At 43.9% G+C, this 23,957-nt stretch overlaps 1 protein-coding gene across 4 annotated transcripts in view; it reads right to left on the minus strand.

Annotated features, from left to right (window-relative positions):
• The window catches only part of IP6K1 (inositol hexakisphosphate kinase 1), a 37,872-nt gene that overhangs the window by 4,602 nt on the left and 9,313 nt on the right, over positions 1-23,957 (minus strand). For 2 of the 4 annotated variants that reach the window (XM_075762815.1, XM_075762814.1), the window contains 3 exons: positions 4,577-4,922; positions 2,032-2,242; positions 1,324-1,505 (listed from right to left, as the gene is read on the minus strand). In XM_075762815.1, coding sequence (XP_075618930.1) covers positions 1,324-1,505; positions 2,032-2,242; positions 4,577-4,799 — 616 coding nt within the window. In that variant the 5' untranslated portion in view covers positions 4,800-4,922. Of the gene's footprint in view, positions 1-1,323; positions 1,509-2,031; positions 2,243-4,576; positions 4,923-23,957 lie in introns of all 4 variants that reach the window. The other 2 variants (XM_075762813.1, XM_075762812.1) reach the window with 1 other exon arrangement.

The following is a 23,957-nucleotide window of genomic DNA, read 5'->3' on the forward strand; positions in this document are numbered from 1 at the left end:
GCTATTAAAAGTAAGTTTGTTTCTATGTGAGGAAAATAGAATCAAGGTCCAGCAGGTGAAACAAAAAAAAAATCCCACGAGCTGGCAAGTTCAAGACAAAAGCATAAGGAGTCATTTGCAAAGGCACAGAAAAAACCCAATCCATCTTCAGCCATATGAAGAAGCCAGTTAGGCAGCCTGCAGGGTTTAAAGACAAAGTACAGAAGGAGCTGCAGGGGATGGGGGTGGAACAGGAGTGTGTGGAAAGACTCTCTAAAAAGAGAAATAAGAGTAATATTTTGCTGCTTTGTTTACTGGGGAAGAGCTTAGGGAACTCCCAAGCCAGAACTCTCGAAGTTCAGAGACTTCTCAAACTGAAGCGCCAAGAGAAGCGATCGCATGTCGAACAGAAAATAAAAGAGATGTGTAACTCATTTAACGATGCCTTGGCACAGGAGACCGAAGGGGGGGGGGCACCACAATGCTGATTTGCAGAGATTCGGGGAACTACAAACTAACCTGACTGGTCTTACAGCCAAAGTCACCTGGGGGGTCTTTGCATGAAGATCCATGCCATTCAACAAGTGATACAGAAAAGCGAGTGAACAGCGAGATGACAAATTTGCTCACAGTACGAAGTTACTGAAGGTTGCAAAAATGAGGAACATGCGTGGAAAAACTCCACAAGGACCTTGTGAGACTGACTTGGCCATTAAATGAGCAAAATTCTCTAAAGTTTGCAAGCAAGATGATAAACGTAAGGAGAAAAATATTCTTAATGCATGAAGCAGTGTGTTTTGAGACAACTATTACCAGTGAGGAGTGGGATCTGGGGGTAACAAAATACCATTTAGAACAAGAGAGCTAGTTCGGAATTATGAGGGAGACGAGATACAACAGCATTACACAGCAGTGGAAATCTGGTTCACCTGCATCTTCTGTACTGTGTGCAGTTCTGGCCATTGCCTCCAGAACTGGAAGAGACTCAAGAAAGGTGACAAGGACAAACACGGCTCCCTCCCAAGGGATCACTGAACAGGATAGACCCGCATCTGCTGTCAGGCAAAACCTGACATGAAAAACTACAGTTCAAAACACAAGCCCACAAAGAGAAGGACCAGAAAAGAAAGAAAACATGGAATCTAGCCAGAAACATGGCTTCTCTGAGCAGCGTTGGACATTAGTGTCACTGCATGGGAAGCAGGAAGGAATAGTAAAAAGAAATCTAATACAGCTTTGCTTGCGTGAACGATGGGAAAGCCAAAGGAAATAAGCTGCCTCAGGCACAAACGCGTAGGTGAGAGCAACAGCCTGACACACTCAGTTCTGCTTCCCAAAGGATACTGTAGAGTTTTCGGTCCTTGGACTCTGACCGCATGCGGCTCAGCTGCTGCTTATGACAGCGCAGGCTCCAGGGGTTATAGCTGATCTTTTCAGAGCTCAGACCGCTGTTCCCATCCAACATCTGAAATGGAACATCTGAATGGATGTGCAAGTCCACCCTGGGACTCTTCGTTTCCTGGATGCTGCTGATACAAAAACAGAACAAACTTGCCCATTAGAATCCATGCATTCTTCAGATACTTACAACTGTACTACCCTCCCCTCGCACACGACTATCTCCTGTTCCTTCTCCTGCTGCACACTTCATACAACACAAACCTCCTTAACAGCAAACCCTCACTAAAACCCTGGGCAGTGGACCCACGCTCAAGGATCTGGTCTAACATCTCTGCTAGGTTGTGTTGTAATTGATAGAATAAGCAGGAACATTTGTTTCTCAGGGAGCTCCAGCTAGTGTGAGAAGGCAGAGACCTGTGCTCTGCACCCTTTGGATCCCCATCCAATAAACTGCCAAGAAGCACGTCATGTGGACGAGTTTGTCATGAGCCCAGCAAAACTCCTGACACAGTCTGCTGGGGCTAGCAAGTTGAATACAGCCTGCCAACCATATGGAAGTGCAAAATGCTCTCAACAAAAGAAGCACCAGAGCTCAAAGGGAAGAGAGATTTCCGCCTCATCATGTTGTCACTGGGCTGTCAAAGCTTTTACCTTTCAGTGCTGTCACTGGGCAGGCCAGGTTTTTCGTCCTTGTGCTCAGTGCCGCTGCTTGATCTGTGAAGGCTCCGACGCGAGTGCTTGCGTCGTGGCTGGTCCCTCTCTGGCATATCATCCTGCTCCAGAGCCTCGTTCTCCACATAGGGGTAGGCCACCAGGTTAATGTAGCCGTCGCTGTCTCCCTCAAAACAGACAGATACCACACCTGCCAGACAGAAGTGACACGTCAGCTCTGTTTCCCAGGGGAGGGAAGACGCAACCCAAATGTTGAACAGGAGAGAGGAAAACGTAGCTCACAGCAATAAAGCAAATCCATAGCAATGAAGGGAGGTTTAAGACTACAAGAACCCGAGCGTTGTTAGCACAGCACAGAGGAGAAATCTCCCAAACAGTGCCCTGTGCGAACCTGAGCGAACAGTCGGCAGCAGCAGGGGAAGCTCTGTCACCCACAGGAAGTTAAGGACAAAAGCACAGCTGGTAGGCTGAGGGGTGTGATTATTTCCTTCCATTCAGTCCTGCAGCAAATGTCGTCCAACTGGAGAGAGTCAAGCTCAGCCTACCAAGATGTTGAGGGGGGCAAAGCATACAAAATATGTATCTACTTCATTTGGGTAAGTATCTACGTCCCGCAGAAGCATTCCTGCTGTTGACAAGGACATTGCAGGCCAAGGAGGAGTGGGCTTTCTCTGCTAAAGGAGCTCTCCAGCACCTGAGCTACGAAATACAGAGCTCTTAGCCTGAGGTGATACCTGCCACTCATATCACAAGTCAGCCAGTCTCACAGAAAAAGGATCTGCAAGGTCCCAGGGCTTCCTAGTGATGAAAACAGGAGGCCCTGGAAGTAAAACAACCTCAGCCAGGTGCAGGACCATTTGCGTCCTGTCCAGTTTTACCTTCTGAGGGCTCCTGGAAAGCACCACAGTGCAAAGGAAGGTATAGATCTTTCACAGCACAGACTCCAAATATATCTGTCTGGCCAGCCACAGAGCAGGACAGTTGACATTTCTAGCTAGAGTTGACATAATCATTGTTGGGACTCCCTCAGCCCTGAAAATAAGGCTCTCAGCCCATCTCCTAACTTGCAGTGACAAAAATCTTTCATTAGCTTGTCACCAGCATCAAATAGCTGCCAGGAGCATCAGATGCCAGATGCACTGAATCCAATGATTCATCACAAACGTGAGGAAATCCTGCACTGCTCAGTTGATGCAGGCCATCACGTTCCTGTCCCTCCTTTTTCCTTATCTGCAGGCGACAACACTAACAAGGTTCAGGCGGCTCAACACAACTTCAGAGCAGTTCAGGACTCCAGCATGTCATGACATAAATGCTACTCCAAGTGCTCTGGCTGCCTGGATCTGCTCCTCAAAACATCTCTGTGAAAGGGCAATCTTACAGTAAGATATGAGTGCTCAGACAGGAAATATCATCCCTGTCACCAGATCAGTAGGAACAATTTCTGGGACTATCAGGAAACTGCACAGGGCTCTCGGATCAAAACTCACGCTGGGGTGGAGGCGCATGTCCTATGCCTCTAGGCTACCAGGAAGTATCTGACTTCAGGAAGACGTGTCTCCATCTGGAGTATCAGTTTTTAACACATCTCCCAAGGAAAGCTTGGTATCATATTGATTCTAGTAACTACACAGGCTTCAGCTGGGATTTCTCATGGGTCACTAGAGCAGCATAAGGCCCCAGAGTGGCTTGAGGGTACAAGAGGACCCGTCTGTTGGAGACTGTATCTTTCATTCATGACCTGCACACAGATAGAGGCAGGTAAGCTGACACTGCTTCAAGACCTTCAGGCTGCAGCCAGATCAAATGGCAAGATGCTGAACAGATGGTGGTCCCGGCTGTCTGTGAAGCACCGTCCTCCCAATGCCCTGCGGTGACAAAGCGGCAGAGGCAATAGGAACATCGAGTCCCCAGAAAGCTACCTGCCAGCGTAACCATCCTGGCTACAAACACACATGGCCAAAAGCGTACTGAGCTTCTGAAAGATACAGGTGAGCTGCCGACCTCCTACAATGATAGAGACACTGGAAAATTCCATTCCTTCGACGCAGCTGGGGACAAGGCTTCACCTCAGTGCTGGGAAAGAAACACTTCCTGCTTCAGCAGCTTTCTGATATGGGTCCATAAAAGAGATGGGATGAGGAAGCAATAAATTACAGGAATGGAACATGCAAATGCCCAGTAAACGATCTAACTTCATTTGCTCAAGGTCAAGGCTGTAATTGACAATAACTTGGCAGTAAAATTACTTCAACTACACATCCATACCCTTATGCTTCAGACTGCAACTGTCACACTGCATATTCTCTATCTAGAAAGAGGAGTGCATGAAACTGCATGCTTACAATAAAGGCTTCCTCCTTTCCAAGTGCTCCTATCAAATTGCTAGCCCACAAAAGAGAAAAAATTAAAAACAACAAATAAAGTGACACGAAAAGACAGCAAGACATCAGCAGCTCCAGGAAGACATGAGGGCAGGTTCTTGAAGCATGTAACTGCATTCTGGAATGACAACAGGCCTCACCTTTGTACTCAGGTGTGAACTCCTTCATTTCCGGGGGCAGAGATTCATAGAAGCGCTGCTCTCTGGTAATGAGGGGCTTGCAGACAGTATGGTCATCGTAGCGCATCATGCTGCTGTGGCCGCCCACCTGGTGAATGAAAGGCTCCAGCAGGACCCCCCGGTCTCCGGATCGAGTGGCATTCTTGCCATACTTGCCCACTTCCATGGTTTGACAAACACACATTGCGTTGGGCACCAGTTGCACTCTTGAAGCATGGGGAGAGCCACATGGGCTGGGAAGGGCAGCTCAGCAGCGGTCAGGCAGCCACAGGGGAGAAATCCTGGCAATCTGCTTCCTTACGATGATCTGAAAAAACAGAAGAGACTCCTGTGAATGGAGGACACTTGCATTCACTCCTTATTTCCTAGGAAAAGTTTCTGGGATTTATTTATAGCCATAACTGCTCACTCCTCTTCTGTTCTCTGTTTACATCCCACTTGTAAACATTCCAGCACGCTCCTCATCACCTCATTTATCTTACAGGTAAACACACACTAATTTGGAGGCGGTCTCATCCAGAGCTTCTCCAACAGGGTTGGCAGGAGACAGGGAAAGGAGGAGACATGAGTATTTGGAGTCTCATACTATTTCCTTCCTTTAGTTCATTTTATCAGTAAGGCAACATGATAATGGGGCACAAACTGTGAGCTACAGCACAATTAAAGCCAACCCCACGCCCGCCAATCAGTAACAGTGACAGAACTAACACAGGCAGAACAAACATTTCAGGAGTCTGAATTCTACTCCTTTTGCCTTTGCATTTTTAACATCTAAATCACTAAACAATTCCTGTTCACCTCCTACCCTAACACTCCTTTACTGACCCGTCTCTCTTCAAGCTATGACATGAAAGACTCTCAGAATAAGGCATTCTGTCACTGTGCACATGCTGTAACTGAATGGATTCCACTCGGATTCTCTCCTTTATTTCTCTGAGCCCTTTAGGACAACAACTATTTCCCGATGCTTTTACAGCAGCTACATGTACAATAGGACCCTGATCCCCAGAAGTAGGCAAGAGAGATTGCTAAATCCAAATGAGATTAGAAGCGTTTTGGAGAAGACAGATGCGCATTTAATGTTTGCAGAGTGTCCAGCAGAGCCACAGGTTGATGGAAAAGTAAAGCTGTCCAAATTCTCTCCAGACGATTTGCCCTTTCCAGCTTAGATCAGAGCTGCTCCTGAGGCTGCTGGGGAAGACACCACAGGATTTCCTCACAACAAACGATGAGTTATGAAAAATCTTTGGTACAAGAACCATATGGCAACTACAGTTTCGAATTCATCAAATTTCCAGCTTCTTAGCACAGCCACAGCCGAGGGCAATAATTTAAGAACTGAGGGATCTCGGAGGCCTGAACAAGGGACATGGTTCAGGCTGTTCCTCATCTGGCCACGGGATGCCTCTACAGCTATACAACCAGGCTGGGGGAAGTTCTGAATGAAGATGGGTTCTTCTCCCTCCCCTCCAATTCCATGGTGTAAGAGATGCAGCTCAAGAGATTCAAAAGGAGGGGCGATACGTCCAAATATGTTTAACCCAATCTAACTTAAAAGCTGCCTGCAACAGGACAACGCTTCTCCCTCCCTGTCCACACCTTCCTGCTCGCTCCCTCGCACTGGATTTTGGGATAGTATGAGTGTACGTACATTTGAGTTGAATCATCTCACTGATCCAATGGAAAACATTTCCTTTTGTGGTTACATGACCACACAGTCACACAACTACATTCAGTGTAAGCGGAACAACGTGAATATACAGCTGGCTTTTAAAGGTGGGAGGCAGGGAATAGGAGGGGGGAAAAAAACACCCCAGAAATATAGGTGGTCCCTCTTTGTAGCAACTCATATCAAAGCCTCAAGGTATGCTTCAAAGTCTCTGTCTCCTAAACTCAGAGTCTAAGTCATACCACAAAGACAAAAACATGCTGTGGATTTCTCTCCTCCCTCGTATTTACTTTATCAACAGGAAGAAATTTCAGCAGCAGATGCTTGCTTTCATCATATACATTTTAGTTTGGTGTAGTGGTAACGTCCAATAACAAGCAAGGTGCCGGCATCTGCAACAGACCAGCACTTGGCAGATTTTAGACAAACACTTTACAGACTTAAATCTCCCCTTGCTGACGCAGCTTTGTCTCGGATTCAGTTTCTTTTCTTTTGCCAGTGACTAAAGCAGAGTTTTCAGTTATTCCAGACAACATAGGGGACAAGTTTAACATCATACCTTCCTATAGTTTAAACTTCATGGGACAAAAGAAATAAGAGATCCATCTGTGTGACAACTGTAGGTGCCATACTCAGGAGATACGTATATGATGCTCAGGTCCAGTACTAGTCCCACCTGCGAGGGAGTGACAGCCACAAAGCAAACGTTCTGTGGCTGCGACGCAAGAGAAGGTGCCGGGCACCGGGTGGGGAGAGTCCAAACCCGGTTACGAATACTCCATGTCCTCATCCACGCACTCTAAAGAAAACAGAGATATAGCCAATATTTTCCCACATACAAGTGAATGTGAGAAAAAATACTTCGTGGCAAGTAGCATTTCAGAGACAACATTTTTAAAGAGGAAGCTATCTACAGGGCTTGAAAAACAGACACTTTATAGCTCAGATACAGCTTAGTGTTTTTCATCAGACTAACTCAAAGTAAAGGGTTATTACTAAACATGGGCACTATTCACAAATAAAGACAGAAGAATCTCAGCACTTTCAAACAAGTACAAAGCAGAAAACTATTTGAAGGCTTAAATATTATTTATCCTTCCTCTGTTAAACAAAGGCATGGGTTCAACTATTTTAGCTGGCTTATAAAATTCAGAGTCCTTCCAATTACTCTATGAAATGCAGTGCACAACCCACACAACAGCTGGAGGGAGACCAGTTCATCTAGAGCAGATCCTTTGGTATCCTCCAACACCACCACTATAGCTCAAACAGCAGGAAAACATTTAGGCTAGCTTAGCATCCCTCCTTCCAACAGACTGGTCTATCGTTAACAAGACAGACTGCCCACCAAGCCAGACTCACGAGAGGTGGGGGGTGAGGTTCAGGAGCAGAGTTATCAGCGACTACAGAAGGGCATACCAGAGCACTGCCACCTGAGGATGCCAGCACAGGAACAAGGGAGCAGGAAGAGCACGGAGGTCCTCTCTGATGGTATAACTTCAGGTGACAGAGGCCTCAGAGGTCACCACACACTCGAGAGGTGGGGGCAGAGAGCTGCACTGCAACAGGTATAAGAATTACTGCAGACCGCACCACAGTGCTGATGTTCCCACTTTTTGTAAGGTGCCTTGCACAGGAAAACTGGCTATGCTTCATGACTCACTAGTAAAGCTGTTTTCCAAAATAAAACAGTTAAAACTGTGATGTATTACACAGTGAGACTGCATTAAGCACTGTTGACTCTGGCCTTCATTGTAAGCAGCCTGCACATCCATCTTTCCAGCATCACCTTGCCACTGCTCCTAAGACTGTGGCCAGCCCTCAGGGCCTGTGGCTCTGAAGGCAAGGCAGATGGCCACTGACAAGTCTGGAGCCAGGCCACAGGCCTCAAGGTCATGCTGACAAAAGTTGGACTTTCCCTGAAGAACCCCAAAGCAGTCAGAGGCAAAGCACGAGGATACAAAATACCAGTGTACCAACCCAGAGGACTATAGTATCTGGTCAACAGGCACCTGGTGACTGCTTCTTGTGAGCTAGACTTGGTAGCAAAGAGCAGAAGCATCCGTGCTGAAAAGCATGGTGTTTTCTAGTCGTGCTGGATTGGGTGACCCAACTTTTACAGAACAAAATCCATTTAAGAAAAAAAAAAAAAGCATCTCCCACTGTGCTATGAGATCAGCTTCCCAGCACAAAAGCTGACCCACAGGCCTGAGACACGTCTGTCTAGTCAGCAGAAAATAGGTGTCCCCTGGAACCTGGGCAGAGAACACAAGTCTGCAAGAACCTGCAGCAACATTTAGGACATAACCAGAAGCATTTGGCCAGCCTGGTATCCAGGAAGCTACAAACCTTCCTAGCCTGCTTGAGCATGTACCTTGAATCCTGAGCCTCCTCCTGCATCTTCTGTCCAACACTTGAACTATTACCAAATACAGCCCTTTTTGGACACGCTGCCCTCACCAAGGCAAGCGTGGCTCTTCAGATCGAGGCCAGAAAGAATACGATCCTTAGGCATACATCAAAAAGCAAAACTGAAGTTTTAGGTGAAGCTGTTGAAGAATGCCAGCTGAGGAAAAGAATGCCAACAGTGGGGCTGGTGGAGGAACTGCAGTAAACAACCACAACAATGCCACAATGGAGAGGACAATAGCCACGGAGAGGTGTGCTCCACTCCATGCCACTGGCTGAACAAAAGCACACTCCCTTCACCAATCCTTTTCCTGCCTCAACAACAGGGCACAAATGCACCCACTGCTGAAGTGCACACCAGGAAAGAGCCTAATCTACTTTAAGACAGAGCTTGATTGAACTTATAGAAAGGACCACATGGAAAATAAAATTAAGCTTGTAATACGAGTCCTTAGGCATACCCTGTGTTTCTGTCTCCTACTGATCTGAAGGAAGACTGTGCCATACACATATCACACTAATTACAAAGCTTCAGCACTTCTGCCAGTAGCCTGTCAGACCAAGAATTTTCTCCTCTTCTCTTCCTAAGAAAGGAGCGGAAGCCAAGTCTTTTCAGCTCTTTCTGAAGAAAGAGAAGCCAAACTATGCGCTTTCAACGCATGGATGGCTGGAATGCCTAAACCCCTCAGTAAAACCAGTACCTACATTTGGGGTTAAAGGCGGCTTTTTTCTTAAAAAAAAGATTAGCTGGAATTGCAAAGGCCCTTCTGCCATCACCTATGTATAAAGCACGGCATGCTTTCAAGGAGGGATGAGGTACCTGAATTCCTTGCTAGGGGTCTAGACCCAGGGCACAGACAATACCTGTTTGCTCACACTGGCATGCTACAGCGGTAACCTTTTCATTTTAATGCCAAGCCTTAGCACACAACAGTGCGTAGGGAGTATCTGTCACATTCGGCAACATATTGAGCAGGTGCTCTGCGAGGCTTTGTGAACATCTGCCATACAGCTATCTGCACGTGAGGGTAACCAAAGCCAGAGCTCAAATAGCCTCTTCTAGCTTGTATTCCTGTTCAGCCTGATCCTGGAAAAGCTGGCACTACTGTGATGACTTCAGGCTGGGGAGCAGGAGAGGACTGCACGTAACAGGGATGATATAAGCTGATTTAATTCCCTTGCTGCTCTTTTCTCCAGGCTTCCCCTTCTGCGCTGGAGAAATGCAGCGCGTTGGCAGGAGGACACAGGCTGCCTGGGGACCTGCCAGTCCTTGTCACCGCTATCAGTGTCACTGCAAAGGGGAGGCTGGAGGAAGGTCCAGCCACGGTCAGGCCATCACCACTCTTTCCTCTCCAGTAGGCAGGGAGGATGAGCGAGAGGGAGCCAAGCCGCTGAATCCCACTGCATCTCACCACAAACATACCCTACCTCAGTAGTAAAGGGCACCTTCCCTCCCGGTTCAGAAGCACTGGCTTCAGTCCAAGCCTGAGAGTTTCCATAGCAGCAAGACCTGATCGAATACGTACATTAACAAAAGGTTGCTTTATCAGTACCAGCCCAGAAGATTTTCTTCTCTAGGAGAGCAGGGTCATTTAATATTAGCTTTGCATTTTATAGGAGAGGTGAGGATATGGCGCATGCTTTCTAGAGAAGAGCTTAGGGAAGATGAATGCTTGTGAGGCCTCATTGCTGAGCTTTCTGTGAACTAATTTCTGTCTTCATCTCATTTACAAAAAGGAAAAAAGTCTCCGCTGGATACAGGTTATTTTTAAACTATTCCAATGCAAACGCTGCCATTCAGCACAGCTCTCAGATCCAACAGACACAATTAGAAAGGAGCTTACTTTCAACAGTCACAAACCATAAGGAACCAACCCAACCCGCTACAAAGACATTTCCTGAATTCACACTAGTGAAGGGGCTCATAGCAGAAAACTGCAGTCCCTGCCTTCATAGCGTGTGTGGGGGAATTCACATCAATCCCACTGAAGAGGTTTTGCTCAAAGACTAACTTGGAAAGAATTTGTAACTCAACTTCTAGACTGAATAAGCAGAAGGATAAAATCTTATGTTCAAAGTTTTCATTAACGCTCATAATAAAGCATACCTGTTCTTCAGTCACAGACCTTGGCCTCCTCCCCAAGACCGAGGCTTAAATAAGCCAGCCAGATCCCTAAGGAAATCCTGGAGGATGCAGGATCATCCAGGTAACTCCACCCAAATGCCTCCCCAGTAGTAAGATGATGGAATGACTGTGCTGAGTTCAGCATGGGGAGGAATATGTTCAGAAACATCGCACTTTCATGTCAGCTGTGGGTACCAAATTCCACAACCTCAACAGCATCAGAAGGTGGGACAGATGAGCAGGTAAACGCACCACGCTAATCTGCTGACACTAAGAGAATGAGTCAGAGCTGGTGAACCAGAGGACAGACACACCACAGCAAGCCACTGCTGGAGGAGAGAAAGGAAGGTGCAATTTTGTGGTAACATGCACAGAGCTTAGCCAAAAGGATGGCACGGGGGGGGGGGGGCTGCTCAGTGCCAGCGGGGCAGCCCCACCAAACAGACAAGAATCCACCACAATCAGGAGAGTGGCAGTCTCAGGTTTGTGCCACAATGGGGCAAAGAGAACAATGGCACCTCGTAAGCAAGTTCCTACCTCACCTTCTCCTGGTTAAAAACACCCCAGAAGTCCTTGGAGGTGTCAAGCTCGGAGCCAAGGAAGTCACTTTGGCTTAATCACCTACAGAGTAACTGCTGGCTCCCAGGCTGGTAAGATGCCGTCACACACACTTGTGCAAGCACCTCTGGAGCTTGAGCTCCCACTCACACCTCCACACAGACTCGACAAGTAGGAACGGTTCACCTTAGGCTGATGTCCCTCAGGCACCTAGCCAGTACAGACACCTGGATGGCTGGTGGGAAGATGGGAGAAGATCCTCCCAGCTTGCATAAGAACAGGACGAAACCTCCAGCAAAACCACCAAAATCCCAGAAAAGGGAAGTATTTGTGCAGCAATAAAATAGATTTTCAGGCTTGAGAGTGTGGTTGACAGGAACTGAAAGGCACAGTTGATGTGCTGCATCTTATACTTGCCACACACAGAAAGCAAAGCATAGAGACCAAAGTGAAGATCCTGCAACAGGAAGAACAGTCAACTTCCCTGACTCAAAAGCAAGGGCACACATATACTCCACTTTCAGATCACATGTGGGCTGCCAAAGAGAAAGAAGGGGTGTTTTCTGTTTCTCTGCCCTCCACCATCTCCTATGAAATCCTCAGAAGAGAGAAAAGAAAAAAAACAAGACCTACCCAGAAAAACAAAACATAAAATCTATTTGAAATTAAAAGTCAAGCAAAAAAGTTTCATCTACCTGCACTTCATAATTTTTTTCTGCTTTCAGAATGTGTAAAAACATTGAATTAAGGAAGAAAATCTAGGTGAACAGCTAGGCCTCCAGCTCTCCCCTAGGGAAATGACAGTCAAAAAAACATACATCAAAAGCTTGGTCTGCATGAGGAAAAAGTACATGTTGATACTTTATTCATCTACTACATTCTCTCTAGTTTGGTAAAACAGGGCAGATTTTGGGGTGGAGACAACTGCTTGTCTTGGTTGCTCTTTAAAGTGATCTTCCACAACAAAACCAACTCCATCCAAATGCCTGGCTTTTAAAAAAAAAAAAAAACCACACACACCCAATATTACGTTCAGATTTCTTTTGGCACTGATCAAGCCAAATCAGTTTCTAATTCCTCCTTCAGTTATTTCTTTAGACCATGGTTACACAGGCAATCCTTTGACAGCTGCACCAGCATGAGCAGCAGCCTCCCACTTGGCTTGGCTGTGCTGGTACAACTGTTTGCAGCCTCACTATGAATCAAATTGGGGAACTGATCGCAGTTAAAAATAAACTGGCGCTTTGTTTTGTTTTTTTTAAGGATTACTTTTCAACCCAGGTCAGATCCCCAATCTATTGTGCAGCTGTACAAACAGTTGTATCAGCACAAGATGCCTGAATTGCTGATGGTTATCCTTGTGCCCAAAGCCAACGTTTGCATTCCCAGCTCACCTCTTACTTCACGGCTGCTGTAGAACAGGACTGCTTGCTAAACTGAACACATAGGGTACTTTATTGCTGCAGCTCACAACCACGTGGAGGGTCTCTTTAATGAGACAAAATGAGGTCACGCTGATGAGCATCCTACAAGTAAGGCATGGCTACTGAGCTCCCTTGAGCTGTTGCTTGTCCTAAATTATATGTCATTTTTGCAGTCTGCATGCTGAAATAAATATCAAAACACGGCTAACAAAGTCACTGATGTGAATGAACAGCTTTGGGCCAAGTTCTGAAACAAAACTCTCCTAGAAATTGCATAACCATTAACTATCTTGGTCATCTTCCATTCAAAAAACTCAAGCCTACACGATGTGCAGATTCCCACCGATTTGAAGACTGTGACATTCAAGAAGCAAGGACTCTACCTGCAGTTTTGGCAACTCTTCAATTGCAGTTGAATTTTAACATGGAAATACAAAAAGAAGGGTGGAAAACCAAAATAAGCACTAAGCAATGATGACATGCTAGCACTCTTTAGAAATGACCACGAGAGAAACAGACTGAAGGTTCTTTTCCCAAATTACTGGCTCAAATACTGTTTGAAACAAAACCAACTGAAATAGTTCCTATTTGATGGCTGCCTGGCAACCTACTCGAAAGGACCTGGTTCTCAGTTCTCTGCTTTCAGCTGGTGACAGGTATCCACATCAGACACACACCATTATGTAAGGCCTTCTCATTGAAAACAAGGCACAAAAGATTGAATAACCATTAAGATTTGACTTCTGGAACAGGGTAGGAGGCATGTTAACGAAACAGCTTCAGGAAACAAGATTTCTACAGTTTCTGTTGTGTCTGCTCTAGAAGGCAAGAATCACAGTCTCTAAGCTGTTCAGCAGCCTTGTTTTGTAGATGTTGTCAAATCAATCCATGAGGACACAGAAAACTAACAAAATTGGTATTTGGCAAATCTTACCTTTCGTTCCTTAACATGCATCTAGTTCTATGACAGATTAAATAAATCTAAGTCAGCACTCTTCAAACCCATCCCCTCTCCTGAGTCAGCACTGGCACTCACCTGATCCTGCTCAGAAACTAGCCTACCAAAAAAAAAAAAAAAAAAAAAAACAACATTAACCCGGGAAAAAAGTTGTTTGTGCCAGTGTGGCTTCCTGAACTGGTTCAGTGCCAGTACCCAACAAAAGTAAAAGGGGAGAATCATCCAGCAGTGGAAGGGCAGGCAGGGCCAGTTTCATTCAGCTTCAACTGTCCTGCAACACTGCGCTCAGAGAACAGTCTCACCCTGACTTTAAAGAGATACGAGTTGCTGCTCCCAGCAGAAAGATCACTCAACTTTTTCACCTCTCTCCTGATGTCATCTTTACACCAGCATCAGCACTCTTTGCAGACAGCTAGATTAAGTACCTCATCCGGTAGGAAATTAAACGAGCAACTTATAAAACAAAACAAAAAGCCCTGAGTTTTCAGGCAGATCAGGTCCCTAGCAGATCTGGCCATATGGTTCAATCCCTCTAGCATCAAAAGAAGGGAGATGGTGGGCACCTGTAACTAAAGGCAAGGAAAGGCTAAAGCTCAGCTTCAAGTGATTGCGAAGCTGCACTCTTACTCAGCATAGACAAAATATCACAACAGGACTACGTAACATTTATAAAAAAACAGTTTTGTACAAAAGATTTAAATTGCACATTAAAAAAATCAGCAGATCTAAGTCTTCGTGTTTTAATTTTCCACAACACACCATTAATACTTAAAATGCCCTCTTTCCTCAAAAATAAATATTTATTTATTTGTTAGCAGCATTATTTTCAGAGCTATAAGGGAGAGAGAGAAACAGCCTGTTGTGCTTAACTAGGGCATGACAAACAGCAGCAGCATGTGCAAGCAGTACTGGGGAGTAAAGCCAGGAGGAACAGTGACAACAACATTATACAAACAACATTGATTCATGAACAACAAAGGATTCTTAGAAACTACTGCTTGGGTTATGTCCAAGGCTCTCTTTACCTTAGTTAAACTACTAAAAAGTCACTTCAGAAAGCTGACCACTTCTGCACAACCAAGCTTTATTGAAAAAAAAAGAAACCACTGCAACAGTTACTGTGAAGTGATCCATAATCAAACTGATTTCAGCAGTAATGTACACAACTTAAATGCAGGTACTACCCGGAGTAGCTGTCAATCAATATAACAAAGCTCACTGTGTGCTTGTGCCATTGCTTGTAACACCTAACTCTGGACACAGCACTGATCAAATGATGGATTCCTGGAAGTCCTAGTTTGGCCTCAGAAATGCAGCAAGTTCAGTTTCTGCTTGTCATCTTGCTGCCATTTGGAGGACAGCATGCTCAAAGAACAGGCTGGGCTACTTCCACAGACAATTCGCTCCTCCAAAATTCAGAGTTAAAGCTGTGGCTGCCTCTTGAATAAGCAGCAAGTGTTCAGCACTACTGTATTTGGATAATCTTGCAAAAAAAAAAGTAGATCTTTTCAAAGAAAACAGGATGTTCATGAGCAAATGCTACATCTCTGTTCCAACAAATCACCAGAATATCATAAATGAAGTTTATCTTAATAAATTCTTGACTGCTGATACTTTGTCACTAATATTGGAAATATTTCTCTTTAAATATCAAATACACATTAAAGGATTTTAAAACACTAAGAGCATTCAGTAAAGTCATCATTTAGGACTGCATTTAGACACCTGAATTTCTCACAACTCTGCAATACAAGTAAAATATGTGTGACAAAATAAGGCAAAGGTAAAACTGCAGTGAAGCTGCAGAGTGCTAAGCAGAAGTATGTGGTCCCATTTAGATCAAAGCATGCTCTAAGTGTCTCACGAGCAATAGCCTAGTAACTGTAGAGAGTAAGACTTCATAATGCTGTCACATAAGGTTATCAACCCGTACACACACAGTTGTCTTCTGGCAGGTAGTCTCTGCTTGTGCAAACCTGAGGCAGTAGGAGTTTTACAGAGGTCAAGACTTGCAGGATTCATCTAGATCTATTTTCTGCTGCTGAGAGATGAAATACAAAAAAAGGGAGAGAAATTGATCACAAAGGGGCAGAGCTTGGCACAGGGATTGTTTCTCACCCCGCAAAAGGTGACCTCCCAAAGCTTCTTTGACTCGTCTCTCCTTTAAGAGGATTACAAATCCCACCCTTGGGAGCCCACTGATATTACACATTAATACTATGTCTTGTCTCTTCATTCTTATCACCAGAGAGATACTAGAAGAACTTATAAGGTCACTGCTCAAAGATCAGGACTTTAAATGGAACCTCTAACGCAAGCAGAGAAAGCCACAGCCAGTGGTGTTTGGTGGGGACTCTGCTTTGTGGCTGCTGCATTGCCCAGCTGCAGGTCTGCTTAGTGCAGATCAGTTCAGCTTATTGACACCTGCAAGCTATCAACTACCCTTGGAAGCAGACATTTCATCAAGGAACAATGAAAAACCAGAGAACGTCATATACTAAAAAATTAGGACAAGTCTAGTGAACATGGTTCATAGCTCTGCAGCTCACATACGGACTGTACCAAACCGAAGAGGAAGTCTCAGCAAGTACTAAGCCCAGGTGTAGTCTCAAGAAGCGAGGAGCAGCAATGCACTGCAAGAACACACTGGCATCTCAAATGGAAAGCCAAGGAGATGACTGCAGCAAATTCAATTACATAAATCTTCATTTTTCTTAGACACCAAGAACCAAGAATTTGAGGACAGTTCTTCCCCCCTCCTGGTTTTTGCACCTTCCAAGATGACACCATTTGGACATTTCTGAATGGAGTCTATGAAGTAAGTCCTTAATGATCCCTAGATAAACCATACCCAGGAAATAATTCCCCTTGCCACTTAATAGCGCACAGACATGAAGCAATCTATGCTGCCATGCAGGTGAATGTATGCTGGTTTTCCTTCATAAAGTAATCAAAGTTAAAAATGCACTATGTATTACAACGTTGTGAAAACCGCAAAGACTAAGCATGAAGAGAAACCTTAACAGGTAGGAGGGCATTGCTAGCAAAGATACAGAATCTCTGTGAGTGGAGATTTAGGATGAGATTAGACACACATACAAGTTAATCCCAAGGGCTACGGTCAGTTCTGATTTGGGACAAATGGTAAAATGTTCTCAGAAGGAAAAAAAAAAAAGAGTATGTGGCTAACAACAGAAGATGATCTCAGATGCATCTGTAACAATGCTCCACATTTTTGGCTGTTTCAGACTACACAGTGCAAATAGCTAAGTGAAGCCAAGAGTTAAGAGTTTTAATCAATAACTGTACAGAGGAGCTACAGGGTTAACCACAGAAGCACAAAAGTCACAAGGAGCTAAAGCCATGAAGAATTATTACAAAAGCTGTAAATGCAGAGGAGTTTAATGTAAGTTTACTTACATTCCTTAAGTAGTTTTGATAAAAGAAGAATGATCTACAGCTTTCCAAGAGATCACTAACTGAAAGACAAACATAAGCAGCTTGCGGTGAACTTGAATTTTTAGTATCTGTTCGTAACTTCTGAATTATGATGCTTTTAGAACAGAAAAAAAAAAAGCTTTGATTAAAAAAAATGTCAGTTGCTGCAGATAATTGATTTCCATAGAAAAATCCACAACTAGGACAAAACAGAGCTTCTAATGGCTATTTTTAATTCTGCAGTGACAAAAAAAACTCAAGACAAGCGTTATGCAAGACCATTAACCTCTTTGCTCATAACTGGCACCTTAATTTATCATGCTACCACACTAAATAGTTTAAACTGAATTCTTAATGCCAAAGTATACCACTGGCTGCAGCAAAGCAGTAATAGCAATAATGGAAAGGAAAAAAATTCCAAAGCAAGGATCATATACTGAATTTTGCAATTACAGTTCCTTGGGCACAAGCAGATACACCTGAGCCTGCCCAGCTCTAAACAAACAGTATTCTTTCCAGACTGATAATCCCAAAAAGATTATCAGATGCTCCCTAGTATTTTAGGAACACTGAAGAGAAATCTGATCTGGACTGATGGGAAACCTCCAGCTTTTTTACTAGAAAGAGGGTCAAATCCAGAGAGGCTGTAACCTGCTGAAAAGGAAGTTACTTTATGTTTTGAGCAACTGTTCTTTACAAACCAACTTCTCAGCGTTCCACATACATTCTTCATGGCAGTTTAAGTCAGGTATGACTAAAATCGCCAAAACTGCCATGTAATGTACTTAACTGTAGTTCAGTTGCTATCACATATACACATATGACTGAGGGGAAAAAACAAAACAAGGTAGTCTTGAAGAACATTCATGTCAAACCCCCTCCAAGAAAAAACAGATTAATCTTCTACACCAATAATAAGCAAGACTGACAAATTTCAACCAGACAGCCTCTTAAATACTGTCTTCCATCCATTCTTATTGCATTGTGGCAAAGAATGACATTCAGGAAGAAAACAAAGACTGATTAAGAGCCTACTTTCAGAAGCTATCATCCTGCTGTGTGGAAAGAGCTCTATGAATCACCACTTCATCCTCCTCTGACTCCATTTACTCTTCAGAATTCCCTGATGTGCTTGAATTCATACTCCACCCATCCAGACCATAATGTCCCAACTTGCATAAAGGAAAACTGTGGGAGACCGCATCAAAACACTCAGTAAACTTAAGCTAAATGGCCTCCAGTGCTCGTCCTCATCCACAAATCCGATTATTTTATCACAGAAGACAATGAGGCGGGTCAGACACAACTTACCTTTGGTAAATCCACACTGACTGACTTCACATGCCCAGAAAGGTATACCAAAAGGAGCTGACCCATGACTGTCCCTGCAACTGAAGCGAGGATGACCAGCCTGTACGTCCCTGGATTACCCTTTGGGCCTATTTTGAAGACAAGTGCAACACTTGCCTTTGTCAAGTGATCAGACACCTGCCAGCACCTCTGTGACTTTTCAAAGATGACCAAAACTGGCATCACTATGACACAGTCAGCTCAGCACCTTTGGGTGCAGCCCATCAGGTCCCATGGACTCACATGGTTCAAATTCTCTCAAGTAATCCCTCACCTTGTTTTCATTTGTTTCCGATTGCTGTTTCCTCTTTGAACCCTGCCCCTAAACCCAGGGGCCCAGGAGACCTTACCGCTGAAGACTTAGGCATAAAAAGCACCAAATACCTCAAGCAAGTCTGTGCCAACCATCACTCATTCAGCCACCTCATTCAGCACCGTCTTTGTTTAGCCTTTTACTGCTGAAGTAGAGGTAGAAGCTGCCTCATAATTATCAGGGATGTTGTAATAAGCACTGTCCTTAGAAAAAGTAGCTGTTTCCACAACTCAAAAGACAGAAATGCAGGCTAACATAGCTGAGTTTGTTCTGTCTGTATTCCAGGTTGTCAAAGAAACCACAGGTCTCTTTGCAGGATATAAAATCAACTTGCTGGAGAGTTGCATGACCCCATTTCTAAAACATTTGGCAAAAAACTCTCCCTCTCACTGTTGGCCAGGCTGAGTGAACTTAGTAAGGGGAAGTCGGCTCTGTAAAGAGAAAACAGGCCCTCCTGAAAATCCCTAAGAAAGTTTCACGGAACAGCTTATTTTCATTTTTAATTAAGAAAAATCTAGATGATGGAATAAGGAATGAAGATTTTTGCCCAGTTAGATGCCAACTAGTCAGACTGCTCTAGGTATAGAGAAGGAGATGCTTTATGATGACTCTATATTCTCATGGTTTTTACATGCATAACATCGCAGTGAATCAGATGAGGGGGAACAGCAGGAGAAAACTCAAAGCTGTTTTAATGCTCCCCAGGAGAAAGGAGAACCAAAGGACACAAAATGCTTGCAGCCTAGGTCATTGCTGCAGGCTTCTGGCGTTGAGCAGCCATCTCATTGTGCCACGCTCATGCTGCCAAAGCGATGACAGTGCCTGCTGTGTCTGAAAGCTAGCACGGAAATGTAACACGAGGAAACAAAAGTACATTTTATCAGACTCCAGAACTTACAAGTCTCCCCTGCCCCCTTCTGGGAACAAGGTGGATTTGAAAACTTCAATATCTGTTTCCAATGATAAAACTGTTTACGTGGGCAAACAACCAAAACCAAACCAGAAAGAGCTTTTGCTTCAAGCAAAAGTTCCTTCAGAAAAGGCATGGATAATACTAAGTACATCTCCTTCAGCAGCAGAGACAGACTCAGACTGGATTTCCTTTACCTGTACGCTGAAGCCACTGACAGAAACTCATGCCTGCCAGAAAACGGCCTGACAATTCGCTACAGCTCAACTGTTATGACTAAGCCGATTCATTTCTCGGGTCACGATGCAGATGCGCAATGCAGACTTCCTGTCCTTTACCCCAGTAGATCCACTACTTCCCCAAAATAAAATAAAAAAAAAAAAAGAAGGAAACACTGCAACTAAAGCAAAACATGCATGATATGTATTAACTGCTTATAAACCTCCACAAGTTACAGAAACCACATTCTATTAAGCTGCTGACTGAGACCTGACTTAAGCAAAAATTCTTTTGTAGTGACTTGCCAACTCACATATTTATCTTGAGATCTTAAATGCAAAAGGTATACAGACCTCATTATGGTCAGAGGAGAAAAAGTCTCCTGCTTGCCTCTTCCTCCCACTAACAAGCAAAGTGTTGTGCTACTCTTTGTGCGTTTTTGCATTTCACAGCACTAAAAAAAAAACCCCAAAAAAACCCCCAGAGTTCCACTTTCCTCTTCACCTCCAGAGTGCAGTCCTGCAATACTCTGCTACTCAGAAAACGTGCAGATATTCAAACACTTTTCTGTCTCTGCTCTTCCTGTGGGCTACTGAGGAAGACAGCTAAGCAAAGACCCCACATACCACTCCCAGCTGTGCAAGGGCAAGGGAATTTCCAAAGGAATGGAGCACAGCTACAGTTAAGCAGCCATTTAGGATCTGCGAAGAGAAGTGTTTGTCATTTTGAGGAGACTGACCTCACAGCAGAGATCCAGGAACTCTATCCAAAGAGCACATTGTGAGCAGGGACGTGTTCCATGCTCTCTGCTCCCTTTGCAAAGTCAGCTGGTAAGGAGCAGAAGCTGGCTCCAGTACTCAGGAAGCAGCACAAATGTTTTGTTTCCTAGGAATTAGGACAACATCTAGATTTAAATCTATCAAGTCCAAGAGCTGTGCATCAAAGCCAAACACAAACTTGCCATGAAGAACCATCACAAGCAAGCTTATCTCACCCTTAAGGTCTTTCAAAAGCAGCATTTAATTTGGTTTGCTTCAAGCTCACTGTAAAGCAACTTTACAATTACTACGATATACTGTGGGCTGTGACACCACTCTGATCCATCTCCTCCTCAGATCTATACATTGCCCTTTTTCCAAGCTGTCTGAGAATTAATTATATGGACATGAACAGTGTTAAGATAAAGGGATTCCAAGCAATTGGCTCTCTTAGAGGAACTGAGGACTACAGGATCTCTGCCTTCAAGAAGTCTGTAGCAATGCCCATCCAGTATGACTTGTGCTGTTAGAAAGAGAACAAGCTTAAGATCCAAACAAGCAAACATCAGTACTACACCCATCCCCTCACCTGTGGCCAGAAACAAACGTATGCTTAGCCATGGCATGGGTCCTACCTCTCTCTGCTTCTTGTCACCACTAGACCACATCAGAGTAGCACCCTGACCAGAGGAAGTTCTGCCAAAACTGCAGGCGATACACCACCAGCAGCTTTAAACAAAAAAGATTAATATGGTGACTGTAATACATTGTCTGCATAAGCTCCACCTACCCCTCCATGCAAAGCAAGGCAGCAACAGTAAGATTCCCAGCCTCGTGCCATCTGGAATTTCACTACCCAGGAGGACTTTAATCTCACATATGCAGGCAGAGATATACCAGGGCATTTCGGCAGTCAGAAGTGGTTTTGAGAGTGAATGGAGGGGCACGTACATTAGAATTTTCTCTTTTTCTGTCTCACTGTGAAGATAAAGAAAGCTGAACAAACATTTTGCTTCAGCTACACTCGTCTTTTTCTACATGGGGAAGCTGACACCACTTAGGTTTGGCAGGCCCCAAATGGCATCACGCGGTTTTACCAAACAGCCCAGCTTTTGTCTGAACACTGTTAAAACATTTAAAGCCAGGAGAAACACAGCAATTCTTATATCTCTCTGCTGAAGTTTCAAGGGTCAGCAAAGTGCTCAGCTGATTTGGTTAAGAGATTCTTTAGATAATCATAATCTATCTGAGGTCATCCAAATGGAAAGAAAAGAACTAGGAATAGGCTGCTGGCTTTGGTGTTTCCACTGAATGTTTCAATGATCTTGGTCAAACCACTCAGTCCTGGGGTGCTTCAGCCACCGGCAAAACGGCATTTCAGAAAGGAACAGCAGGATAGTCAGTAACTGCCTGTATACTGTTTTGAAAAGACTGCAGTTTGGTGATCATTTTATTTCTCATGATACCTCTGCACTCCATTTCAACTTAGTCTTACCTGATAATTAAATTCTCAAGATTTTAAGAATTTGTGTCCTAGTCCATCAACAGTTGAATTGAGCTTGTTAATAAATTAGGGCACCTCTTTCAAGTGAATTTGCTGCTGTGTTTGGCTGAAGAACCAAACCCTTTAGCAACTTTTCTGCTCAAATGGCAGAAACAGAAAAGGACAATCTAGAAGCACATCAGTTCCACAGAAAGACTTGAGAGCATAAAAGCAAGATTATCCAAACAAATTCACTTCATCCTGGTAAACAAATTCTTGTGCCAAAAGCACAAGGAGCAGCTGTTATCTAGTGGTTCCTTCTACTAACATAGTCCCGAGACACTGATATTAAACAAAATTTGGGTGTTTCTTATGCATCAGAAAATGGTCAGAGAGGCAGAGAAATCCAAGGCGGTCAGATGTACACTACTCCAGATTATATCAGTGCTCAAGACACAGCTTAATTTATTGCATGAGGGAACTGCAGGTTGCCCTGCAATGCCGAGTAGACATCCATTCGGGAATAAATATAGCAAGGCTTGTAGGGATAGGTAAAATCTTTTATTAGACCAACAGATAGAGAGGATGCCTTCCTCTCCCGCTGCAACCCCTTCTATTTTTACACTGCTGATAAAAAAAAAATTAATTCAGCTGGAAAAGACGTATTTTGGGGCCCTACTTTTTCTAACTGACCCTTGTTTCCTTGGAAAAAGCACTGATAGCTCACATGCTAGTCACAATGACAAAAAAAGCATTCACATCACTGTCTACCTTCTCAATACCCCCAGCAAAACAAGCTTTATTTTAAAAGTACAGTTTTACCACTGTAACTGTATCTACATTAAGGGATTCCACTGGCAGAGCTGCACTAGGCAAGGATGAACGTGCTGATTAATGCAGCTGTCCCAAGCATTTGTAGCAGAAATGACCTTATAAGCATGTCCACAGGGAGTTAAAGCCACATAATCACGTTGCAAATCCATGCCCCCTACTTGATATCAGTTTAATTTTCCTAAGTAGATGACCCTTAAGGGTCACTGGCAAGAAAACATGAGCTACAACTTCCCAACTTGAAACTTCTTCATTGTAATTTTTTTCCATGAGAAAGTACCAAGCAAAGGTACATTCTCATATATGGTACATTCTCTTCTATGGTCAACACACTAAAAAAAAAGAAAGAAAAAAACAAACAAAAAACAAAACACAGAGAGGAGAAGGAAAGAGAAAATCTGAGCTCCATGTTAGGAAAAAAAACAAAACAACTCAATGCAGGTGCTGCAGGAAAGTAAACAATGCCATACAAATACAGGGATAAAGTGCAACATTTTGGTTTTGTGGTTTTGAATAGGAAATAACTTAAAGTTTCGGTCATAACAAATCTATGTTAGACAAAGACAGTACACTAAAGCTAGTACATAATTTAAGTAAAATATGATACAGTATCTGATGGCCCTTAAAGCTAAGGTAGCAAATTTTGTTTGAAACTAGCTACAATTCTACAGAGAATTTCATATGAGGATACTTTCACATCCCTTGTGACATTAAAAAAAATCTAATACAGCAAAACATACATGACACAACTCAGGGTCATGGAAGGTATTTTGATTTGGGCCTTTTGTTATCCTGTTACTCTTCTGGGGATCAGCATAATTTGCAAGACTCTCAATCACTCATACTGAAAATCTTAAAGCTGTTAAAATACCTCAGGGGTTTTGTGGTTTGCAGTAT

Source organism: Balearica regulorum, chromosome 10, assembly GCF_011004875.1.
Source record: "Balearica regulorum gibbericeps isolate bBalReg1 chromosome 10, bBalReg1.pri, whole genome shotgun sequence".
NCBI lineage: Eukaryota > Metazoa > Chordata > Aves > Gruiformes > Gruidae > Balearica > Balearica regulorum.